This window comes from Podarcis vaucheri (genome assembly GCF_965113315.1).
Source record: "Podarcis vaucheri genome assembly, chromosome: 9".
Taxonomy (NCBI): Eukaryota; Metazoa; Chordata; class Lepidosauria; order Squamata; family Lacertidae; genus Podarcis; species Podarcis vaucheri.
The window spans coordinates 27,730,628-27,742,782 of NC_138767.1; the positions used below are offsets into that span (position 1 = coordinate 27,730,628).

At 46.1% G+C, this 12,155-nt stretch overlaps 1 protein-coding gene across 2 annotated transcripts in view; it reads right to left on the minus strand.

The window, feature by feature from the left end:
• The window catches only part of NDST4 (N-deacetylase and N-sulfotransferase 4), a 137,781-nt gene that overhangs the window by 62,541 nt on the left and 63,085 nt on the right, over positions 1–12,155 (minus strand). For both annotated transcript variants that reach the window (XM_082236924.1, XM_082236925.1), the window contains one exon: positions 9,148–9,302. In XM_082236924.1, coding sequence (XP_082093050.1) covers positions 9,148–9,302 — 155 coding nt within the window. The remainder of the gene's footprint in view (positions 1–9,147; positions 9,303–12,155) is intronic.

Below are 12,155 nucleotides of genomic sequence, written 5' to 3' on the forward strand. Positions count from 1 at the left end.
GGTGGGACGATCGACCGGAGGAGCAATGGCGCCGGAAGTGGCTGGAGATGCCAGGTCGAGCGACCGACGCAGAGACTGACATGGACGTGTTCGGGGAGGACCTTGGGTTCGAGCACGGCGGTACAGAGATGGAAGCGGAACAGGTCAACGTCGGCGACCGCGAGGAGGAAGACTCGGAGGTCTTCAGTTGGCGGCCAACCACGGGGAGCGAACTGTATCCGGCATTCCCTCCCGTGATGATGGAGCACCCAGCACCCACACCTGACAGCGGGGAGGGGGGAAGGGGGGGCTTCGAGGGGGGGATGGATGTCAGGGGTTCAGGAGCAGAGACGCAGAGAAGGGAGGAAGCAGAGAGCGAGGGGGAGGAATCCGAAGGGAAAATGAGTGATGATGACGACCCGAGATCTCCAAGCCTAAGCAGTGAGTCAGAGGACTCCCAAAAGGGAGCCCCAGTGAGCAGAGCAAGGGGGGGATCCGGGGGGACACCCCAGGAGGAAGGGAACAGAGGAGATTCAGAGAGCAGCAGCTGGAAGTCGGGACCCACGCTCATAACTGAGGGCGGCAGCAGCTGGAAGTCGGGACCCACGCTCAAGACTGAGAGCAGCAGGGAGGAAGGTAGCCAGGCATCGGGTTCCGGAGGCTGTCAGCAGGAGGGAGGGCACGAGTCAGGGGTGGTCACGCCCTCCTCAGAGAGCGAGGCAACGGTTAAGAGGAAAGTAGAGAGTTGGGCGCGCGCGCCAAGTTCAAATGCAGCGGAAGCTGGAGCAGTAAGCAGCCCGGAGAGTGAGCCAGGTCCTAAAGCCCGCCGCAAGGAGGCAGAAGGATCAGGGGGGTCAGCGTCAGAGGAGAGTAGAAGGGAGGAGGCCCAGGGGGGCAGAAGGACCCAGAGACGTAGGGAGAGGCGAAGGAGGTGGAGCAAGGCTAGGGTATTAAGCTGGTGTGCAAGAGGCGGGGACTCAGACGGGTCTTCGCCGACCTAGGGCAGAAGGTGTAGAGCTGCACGCTGCAGTTCGGAAATGAAACCTGTAACTTAATAAAGACTCTTATAAAGTGAACGCTGGCGGACTTGGTCCTATGTGAGCTGGGACTGGGTGGCAGCTCTGACAGCTATATTTATTGAAAAATAACTTTTTATCATAATCCAATTAAAAATAATATAATAAAATAAAAAACAGCCAAATTACAATCCAAATTATTAATTTTTGGGGCTTCCCATACTCTGGACCTCTGAAGTATATCTCCAATATTTTCATTTCTGCCTTCTTCTTGTTGTTCTCATGTTTTCCACATTCTGATCTTAACGCTTTAAAGTTCCCCCTCCCTGGCTGTGCGATTCTCAGTCATGTCAGAGATCATATGTCCTTTCATCCATTGGGTATAGTTTTATTTGTGTATACATATATTTTCAACTGTCAATTTGCCAGCGCAGATTTTCTTGACTTCATTCCAATCTTCCAATCTGGGCTGATTTGATGATTTTGTTAATTGGATGTTCTTATTGGAAAACTAATAAAAATGATTTATACAAAATAAAAAGAAAAGAAAAATAACTTTTTAGAGGATCGCCTGGTTAGCTAACCAACTAAGTGAGGGCAAGGGAATCAATGATGGCATGAGAAAGAAGCATTCTTCACCCTTCTGGGCATGAAAGCCAGCAGGTTATTTGCTCCCTGGCCAAGGACCGGGAGAAAAGTCTTTCTCTTTTCTAAGACAGTTTTGGGTAATTGAAGCCCAACCTGAACATCTGACGCATCATTATTCAGGGTAAAAACATGACTGAAAATTGCTATAAGAGCATGTTAAATGTACGGTATCAAAGTGACCTGTGCAGCCATGAATCTCACAATGCAAATTGTTCTGAAAACACCGGGGAAGAATTTGGTGTAACTTGAAAGCTTGGTCTCTTGCTCCTTCCAAGAACTAGCTCAATGCGCTGTAGAGGATTTTTCTTCTATGACTTTCCCTCTCCTTCACCTTTTCTTGATCCTTATCCTGGGCTCCTGCTCTTGAGCTCACAACTTCACTGCTGACTCACTTCCCCTTGTTAAAAATAATTTTTTAAACCCCCAGGGTTCTGATGTGAAAAAGGGTCCAGCCTTGGGGAATAGCTTCATCAGCACCTACCAGGGTTTGATAACCTGCACCTTGTTTCAGGGCTTGCCCCGAGGCAGCAAGATTGTCATGTCTAATTTAAGGCAAGCTATTTTGCCAGAGGCAGGTGCATCATGTCCGAGTCCAACTTGCTTCTTTAGAATTCATTTATCAAATTGCATCTGCATGGGGCTTAAGGCTTAACTGCCTTGCCCAACTGAACACCCCATGCTCTAATTGGCATCCAATTGACTTTAGTGTTCCAGAATTACTGTTCTGTGTTTAAAAAACAACAACATGTATAACCATATCCTATGATCAAATAATTGTTGCACCCTGTTATTTGGCCAAGCAGACAACATGATTTACTGGATTGTTCCTTTCTTCATTTGAAATGCCAATAAAAATGCATAAGACAAAAAATCAGTAGGGCCCTTGTCAAGCCGCAAAGGTGTTAATTATTATCACCCTTGGAAATGTCAACTAAAGTAGCTGTTAGGTTTTTTTCAGTGTTAAGACACAATGGAAGAAATTTACAAGAGTAGGGAAATGTTCCCCAAAACTGACTGAACAAACAAAACAGCTCTATGTCTATATTAGATTGATAAGTGAGAAGGATAAAATCAAATAAAGTGGACAGAAGCTAACATGTTATTGAAAGAAAATTTAATATCCTTCTCTTCTTAGTTGCTGGAGATGAAATTTAATATGTAATAAATCGGTGGCCTTTTTTCTGAAAAAACAAAACAAAAACAAGGCTATATTCCATACTGAAAATGTAAAGTGAACAAGGGATCTTTGATGCTTGATCACTATAAAATATTGGAATGTTTACATAAGGTTGAGTGATCCATTCATGCATCAGTAAATTCTGATACTGTACATTTCATTGCTTCTGTCAAAATGCCAAAATTAGTCACCTCCTGTTTTCACAAGTTCTAGAAGTGCAATATGTGCCCTTGCAAAGTGAATTATTTACTTTTAACACTTCTGGCTTTAGACTTGGCATCTGTAGAAAATATAAAGGGATTCCCTATTACATGCGGATATTCTTACTAAAAGTAAAATGGTACTGGTTGTTTCACTTCAGTACTCTTTGCACTTCAGTACATTAGTTTGAATGCTTAAATGAGCACCTTTCAAACTTGCAGTTCTGCTAGGCACATTCCTTGCATCAAAGGCTTTACCAAATGCTTTTTGAATCAAGATGATGACAGAGAACAATGGATGAGTTGGGATAGCTCAGTTGGGAGATCATGAGACTCTTACGCTCAGGGTAAGGCAAAAGGTTCTTGCACTGAAGGAAGGTGGACTCTACAATTCTATGATTCATGTAACTTCTTAGTAATGTATAGAGATGTTACTTTCTATGGAGCAAGGCCAAATCAGAGACAATGGTAAATATAAGAATAAGGTAAAGGTAAAAGACCCCTGGACTGTTAAGTCCAGTCAAAGGTGACTATGGGGTGCAGCGCTCATCTCTCTTTCAGGCTGAGGGAGCCGGCGTTTGTCCATAGACAACTTTCTGGGTCATGTGGTCAGCATGCCTATACTGCTTGTGGTGCAACGGAAGACTGTGACGGAAACCAGAGCGCACGAAAACGCTGTTTACCTTCCCGCCACAGCGATACCAATTTATCTACTTGCACTAGTGTGCTTTTGAACTGCTAGGTTGGCGGAAGCTGGAGCAATGGGAGCTCACACCATCGTGCGGATTCGAACCACTGACTTTCTGATCAGCAAGCCCAAGAGGCTCAGTGGTTTAGACCATAGCACCACCCGCTCCTGTTACAGTAGTTTAAGAATAGTAATATGCCTGTTGACTTATTGGCAACTAAATTTGTTGGGTGTGATTTAGAACAATGATGACAACACCCCTGACACATTAAAGTCAATCACATATTTGATATCCTGTCTAGTTTGGAGGATCTGTAACCCGGAGAAAGTGCATCCAAAAAGAAGCCTTGGACAGCTGGAGCTTCAGCAGCTGCTTGGGCAAATTGAGCGCTGAACACTAGCTGAAAAATTATAAAAGAACCTGCTTCCTGAACAGAAGTGTTCTCGACATATCATAATAAAACCCAATTGGGTTTTACTGCCTGCATACTTGCCTCAAGTAAAAAGATAGGGACTTAAAAAAACCTACAGCTGTAATGTCTGGGAGTGGCCTGAATTGAAATACCCCAGAGAGGAAGCTGCCCCGAAAGTCCCATGTATTTGTGGCCCTGAAACAGACACCTGTCTGTTTTAACATAGAAGAGCCAATGTTTCTAATAGTCTGAGAAAGAAAATCGTTTTGTCCTCTGTTGGCATAGCAAGGCTAGATGAAGAAGCGATCCCTGCTGAATTGCTTTCAGTTTTGTCAAAAGCAGAGAGGTGATATGTTGGCTCTCAGCATTTTCTAAGCTGTCACCTTGCTGAATTAAAAGATTTGCATAAGCTCTTATCTACTTTTAGCACTGGAATGTGTTTTTTCTAGTATTGTTCAGGCAGGCTGAGACTTCCCCTAGGAGATTATTTTTTTTTACTGTGTCAGCTTAATGCATTATTTTATTTTTGTAAAGTTTCAAAAAAAAATTCCATTTTGAACCTATCAACAACCCTTCCAGTTTTCCGTATTTCAAAGTATTACATGTTTATCCTGCTGTGTGCAATTGAGGACTACAGCTTTAATGATTGTGTGGCTTGTGAATATTCTGGCCACAATCCACTGAAATCAATAGGGATCAGGTAGGGAGCCCTGATAGATATTCATGGAGCTGCATTGTCTTATGCCTGACTGCAAGAAAGAGCTTAAGGTGCATTTTGGAAAAGGGAGCCAAGAACCACAATGAGAGCATGTGGTATGGCTCGTGTTATCTAAGGGTGGAAGTGAGATTTGGGGCCTTATCGGGCTTTAATTCCCTCCCAAAAAATGTGTGTGTGTGTGAAGGTCCTCTGAGCCTCCTGATATATCCTTCTTGTTGATAGCAGTGTCTAGGTTTATTATTAGCATATAGGATACATTGCTCTGCACTGCAGCTGGATCAAATTTAGCAGTAGCCTAGTGCTAAAAACGGGACGCGGGTGGCGCTGTGGGCTAAAGCCTCAACGCCTAGGGCTTGCCGATCGAAAGGTCGGCGGTTCGAATCCCCGCGGCGGGGTGCGCTCCCGCTGCTCGGTCCCAGCGCCTGCCCACCTAGCAGTTCGAAAGCACCCCCGGGGGCAAGTAGATAAATAGGTACCGCTTACCAGCGGGAAGGTAAACGGCTTTCCGTGTGTGGCTCTGGCTCGCCAGAGCAGCGTTGTCACGCTGGCCACGTGACCCGGAAGTGTCTCCGGACAGCGCTGGCCCCCGGCCTATAGATGTGAGATGGGCGCACAAACCCCACAGTCTGTCAAGACTGGCCCGTACGGGCAGGGGTACCTTTACCTTTACCTAGTGCTAAAAAGGGAGGCAGGTGGCGCTGTGGGTTAAACCACAGAGCCTAGGACTTGCTGATCAGAAGGTCGGTTCGAATCCCCGTGACGGGGTGAGCTCCCATTGCTCAGTCCCTCTCCTGCCAACCTAGCAGTTTGAAAGCACGTCAAAGTGCAAGTAGATAAATAGGTACCACTCTGGCGGGAAGGTAAACGGCGTTTCCGTGCGCTGCTCTGGTTCGCCAAAAGTGGCTTAGTCATGCTGGCCGCATGACCCGGAAGCTGTACGCTGGCTCCCTCGGCCAATAAAACGAGATGAGCGCCGCAACCCCAGAGTCGGTCACGACCGGACCTAATGGTCAGGGGTCCCTTTACCTTTTAGTGCTAAAAAGGGATGCACAGCAAAGCTACAGCCTTTCCTTTGTGTGGCATGGCCAGTTTCCCAATGTAAGGTAAGGAGACTGAGAACTATGCTGATGTGAAAAACACTATAAAAATGTTTATGTGTATGTAATATCAGCATGTTGTCTCAAAAAGGCACCTGCAAATCCAGGTAGAGTTGCATGAATATATTTTGATTGATGTAGACAGTTCATTTCCTTCCATTATTGCCTTCTAACACTCGCCTCCCTTCTGGTTTTGACGGTGGCTGAGGTTATTGAGAAGGCAACACTCGGCAGAAAAGAGAGGCTGTAACTAAGGCCGAAAAAGCTTCTGACAGTGATGTAAGTGTAAATATTATTTTGCTTCTATGCTGAATTTTATCACCCACCCACCCCAAACAAGTGGGCCACTTATGATTACACTGTATGTGCCAGAAACATCTTCCCTTCATCCAGCTTGGATGGTAGTTTTGGTATAAATAGCAACATCACATCTTGACAACTTTTCTTAGAAATTGTGCATTTATAGAAGGCTTATAGAAGCATGTAATTCAGCTTCCCCCGTCCTAACAAATTGACATCCGTTTCAATATTTAGGGAAACATAAGAACAGTTACCATTTTACTGAAATCTTACTGATGGGCTGAATAATTACATAATGCTTCAGAATAAAGACTACACTCTGAAAATGATAGATACTATTTCTGATTCTGAGAGTTTGGATTTGATATCCCGCTTTATCACTACCCGAAGGAGTCTCAAAGCGGCTAACATTCTCCTTTCCCTTCCTCCCCCACAACAAACTGTGAGGTGAGTGGGGCTGAGAGACTTCAGAGAAGTGTGACTAGCCCAAGGTCACCCAGCAGCTGCATGTGGAGGAGCGGGGAAGCGAACCCGGTTCACCAGATTACGAATCTAACGCTCTTAACCACTACACCACACTGGCTCTGCTCTTGGGGAGGACATGAAACTCTTTCCTAGTTGGGATTTTGCCTCAGCAGCTTGTTATCTGGTGTCTCAGGTACAAAATAAACCAATATATTGGGATTTGTGTATTTGGAACAGAAGGACTGGAAAGATTTAAATGTTCCACGTTCCATCATGTAGGGACTGCCTTATAAGAAGCCAGACCATTGGTCCATCCAGCTCAGAATCATTTGCATTAACTCACAGCTGCTCTCAAAGGTTTTAGACAGGAGTTTCTCCCAGCCCTATCATGAACTCAGGACCACCCTACATAAAGCAACTGCTATACTGAACTATGGACCTTCCTCAGCCAATGCAGTGAGGCATGAGTCTCCATGTCAAAGCATGTCTGTTAACATGGAATAGTTGTTTTGGAATGAAGTGGTGGTAGGTAGGTGGGGGTGGGTAAAAATGATTTTTTCAGCATCACTACCAAATCAAGATTCTCTGGATGCTTATGGGGAAGGCATGAGTGCTTATTGTTATTTATTTCAAATATTTAAATTGTTTATATTCCACTTTAAAAAAGGAAATGATCAAAGCTGCTTATGGTGAATAAATTGTAGGGGGAAATGCAGCATAAGAACAGTATAAAAACAGATGATTTTGACCGGGGGTCCTCAAACTATGGCCCACAGGCCAGATTTAGCCCGTTAGGGCCGTAAACCCGCCCCGCCCCCATGAGCCCACCCCTGCCGGTGGTTCCACTCTACCCACTCGTATCTCTAGTTATCTGCATGTCTACTTTCGCACTGGGCATTTTCCAAAGTCGGGCCGGAAGTGCCCTTGAAGGGGTGATCCTTCCTGCGCCTCTCTCTCTTTGGTCCTCCCAGGCTTTCTCCCCACTGCTGTGAGGGCCTTTCTATGTTTCTCTATGGCGGTGGTGGTGCTGCGCAGCTTGGTAGACCCTGTCTGCAGGACCTGCCCATGGCCATGTGGCTGCTGGTGGCCCTGGCTGATGGGCAGTAGGCCGTGGCAGCGATGGCGGCCACAGTGGGAGGCCCTCTGGTGCTGGCTGTCCACCTGGCGGGGTCTGAGGAGCAGCTACTGCTGCTGTGCGCTGCACTGCTGGAGGCTGAGGTGGCCTTGGGGCCAGAGCTGTGGCTGGGCCGGGCCTTCCTGAGGCAGCTGACCCTGGCAGCAGGGAGGCACATGTGGGTCTGGCCCATGAGGAGGCCGCCGTTGCTAGGCTGGGTTTTGATAGTGGCGGCAGGGGCAGGGCGAACTCTGACTTGCGGCCGCCTCAGGCTCCAGTGTCCTGGTACGGCATGGGGAGATGCTGCTGGGCTCGGGGCTGCTGGTGCTGGAGGCCTAGCTGGCCCTGCAAGGGCTGCCGGGCGCTTGTACCCGCTTGGCCATGACTGAGCTGAGGGGCAGCGGTGGTGGTGGTGGGGAGAGCCGGGACCAGAGCAGGGAGCTGCTGCTGCCACCGGTATCTACGTGGACACACGGCGGGGAGTGGCTGGTGAAGGCGGAGCAGGGCCACGTCACCCTGTGGGGAGGCGAGGACAGTGAGACCCTGTGGGTGACACCCAGCAGCCTGCTCACCCTGGACCTCTTCCACGGGGCATGGGTGTCCGTGTTGAGCCCTCAACCCCCGGCGGTACTTCTCCCTCACTGAGGACAGGCGCTGCTGAGGAGGAGGACTTTCCACACAAGAGGACGCTGCTCCCTGCCACCTTGGCCTTCAACCTGTCCTGCGACCCTCTGGAAGGGCACTCCTTAAAATCCAGGTGGGTGGCACCTGTGCAGAATGAGACGCCCAGCTGGTAAAACAGGTGCTGAGCCGTAGGAAGCTGCCTCACAGGGGAGTTTCAAACTACTGTACCATGGTTCTGTCTGCTGGCACTGGGAGCCTCTCCCAGATGTTTCAGCAGGCAAAGCTACTGGCAACGGGCTTCTTACCAAATGTATGCCCACCTCACATATCTGGGAACTGAATGCAAGACCTCTAGTCTGGAGGGAGAGTAATGCCCCTAAATCTGGCTAATGCCCCCCCCCCCACGGGGCAAGGGTAAAGTTTTCCAACTTTGGTGCGGCTTTTTAAGTATTGTATTTTCCCTGTTTTTTGTGCACTACAAAAATGTGCAGTGTGCATAGCAATTTGTTCATACTTTTTTCAAACTATAGTCTGGCCCCCAACAGTGTCTGAGGGACAGTGAAGTGGCCCCCTGTCTAAAATGTTTGAGGACCCCTGATTTAGACCTACTAAAATCATGGATCTTATCATTACCTCAAGGATGATATCTGTAAAATAAGCAATGTGGACCTGCTCTTAAAGATATTGTAAAAACTAGAGGTTACTCACTAGTGCAAATTCCTTGTTGAGGATCATCTGTTCTACCAGGGATGACTCGTTGTGGAAGAGATGAGGTTGCATGTGGCTCCACATGTGAGGAAACCACCAGAACTCATCCACAGAACTCAACAAGAGATCATCACCTTCATCTTCCTCAATGGTTCCTACAAAATGAATAATATTATCTTCTGGTGTGGACATGAACAACTTTTTCCAGGTTGACGATGGTTGATACTGGAGTTTATGTAACTTCATTTTTAATAAACTTCCATATCATGTTTATAAAAGGCAACATCAAAGAAGAATGGTTACCTGTGGAGGATTCCATGCACTGAGCATCACATATTAACTGGGTGTCTGGAAACATTAACACAGTATGGATCCGTGGCCCATAGGTATGTAGTGCTAGTATGCTGATGTTACACATCCATATGCCACAAGTACATCATTATCCCAAGTGTATTGAACTCAGAACAGCTATTTTTTAAAAAAAGCACCAATATGCTGTTTACACTGGACATGAATATAAGAACCTGAAGATTTGCATTGTTACAGTCTACCAGCATAGCTCATGACTGAGCTGTCATAATCAATGCAAAATCCAGTTAGATCAGCTGGACATCCTGCCATTATCATAACTACGGCTGGTGGAAATGCATGAAGGGATTTCTTTGTTACACAGCCTAGGATGTAATCCATTTCATCTCCACCCTGAAGATTTCTCCCCCTAGCATACAGCAGTGGAGGCCAGTTCATTAGGTGAATGGGGCACTGTTTCAACAACTGGAGTCTGCCCTCAGACAGCATCCACCTGCTGTTGTTTTACTGCCAATCAGGAGGTGGCTCTGCCTGCCATTGGCTCTGGTTCTGCCTACTGCTGGCCTCTATGCTTTCTGCTACACCAGTCCCAATGGGCACACAGAGGCTAGAAATCAGAAAGTCTCTAGTTCAAATCTTCCATCTGCTTTGAACGCACAGGGTTGCCTTCAGCAAGCTACACTCCCTCAGGGCTCTTCTAGACTTTGCTTGTCCTGTGCCTAGAAAGCAAGGATCCAAGCTTGTCCCATGCTTGTCCCATGCTTTCTGGGCACAGATTTGAGCAGTTTCCCCCTCAAAAACCCACTCTTTACTACTGAACTAGAACAAATATCATTCCGTGGAAAACCCATTTGATGTTTGCTCCAATTCAGTGGTAAAGAGCGGCTTTTCCTGAGGAAAAGTGGCAGGAAAGTCATCAGTCTCCCCATCTGCAATACGGGAGATAATAACACTAACTTAATTAATGGTTTTGGGGCTGCTTTAAGGATTACAACTAGGTAATACCAGTCATGGGATTGTTGTCTTCCACATGATGGAATTCTAACAATACCTATGTAGCCCTTGAACACCTGAAAGCACTATACAAATGCTTACTGATGTTGTTATTGCTGGCTGATGCTGGATTTTTCTATGGCTACTGTCCCATTGTTATTCTAGTATGTCAGTTTGGCTTCCTGTTCATGCATATTTCCTTGTTTTTTTGTTGTGTTTATTGATTAAACTATGATATAAGCCGACTCAAGGTATTTTAGCTGCAACAGAAAGCTGGGATAGAAATGTTTTTTATAAATGTCAACTATGATGAATACTGTCTCTTCTCTTTTAAGGGCTAGACTACCAAGAGAAAATGTTCAAAAGTTCACATTTTTCATGGATAAGGCATGACGCTTGGAGAGTGATGGTTTCTTTGAGTAGTGGTGATATGCATCAGTGCAGAAGCAACAATTAAACTCTATTAAAGCTGCTTCTTTCCCAGGTTTATCACCCAAGCAATTCCTTTTTAAACTGCAATGCTGGCATAAATATTGTTATCTAGGTTCAGTAGTGCTGGCAGCATGTGTTTCTCTTATTGCACTAAAAGCCTGTGGTCCTCCAGGTCTGTGTTCAGTTCTGAAACTGGGAATGTAAGTGCACGGCTGGATCAGACCAAAGGGCAATCTAGTCTAGCGTCCTACTTCCCACAGTGGCTAACAAAATGCCTCTAAGAAGTTCACAAGCAGGACATCTTGACAATGCTGGCTGGCATGGGATGTTGTGAGCTTTCAAACAGGAGCACTCACAAGAGCAAGCACTCATTTTCAAATGGACATAAGCAAGATCAATGAAAGCAGGACCTCCTGCTCACAACCTGCTGGCCTCATTCCTAAGGACATCACTTCCAGCTGCCCCTCCCCCAAGGGCTTTGGGGTGCACAAAGGAGATGGAAAGCACTTCCTTCAAGACCCTGACTGAGCATGTTTTGTTGTTGGGGTGGTATGCTTATGTATCCCTAAATGCAGAATTGGAAAGTAGCGTGCAATAGCTATGTGGAGCTCTTATAACTGTGATAGTATTATAACCCTTCTGACAGATTCACAATTCTGTCTTCCTTTCTGGAACCCTGTCAACTTGACTTTAGGGATGGAGAAGCGAATTGTGCATTAAGGAAGAAGTCAATAAGGCATAGCAGTTTCAATGTGCTAATAAAACATGTTGAGCATCTTACATTAAAAGCCTCCTTGGGTAAACAAGCCACATTTACGGTAATTAAAGAATACCTCTCCATGTTTTATTTATAATGAGTCAATAAAGTGTATGTTTGCATGGAGAATACTTTGACATGCTGCCTCTAAGCTGAAGTGACAAAAAACAATGCTAACTTTTAAAGTGGGATGTGCTTTGGATCTAGGACGCCTGGCATACGCACTACAGCAGGTCTCTTAATGGAAGGCACTGATGTGCCTCAACTCCTTGAGTTGCTTCATGGTCTTTGAGTGAGCCTTTTAAACTGCTGGGGAATACATAGTTGTAGGCACATGCATACCATCTCAGTCTTGGAATAGTCACAAATTCAATATTGATAATGTTTGAGTCAAGTGGGAAATAGAAAGCATTAACAGTCGGTATGTGATACAAATTTTATCAGTGAATTCCCAAAAGGCATCCAAGACAGACAGGAGGAACAAAAAGAAAATAAGTCAGAATGAGCAACAGTAGGG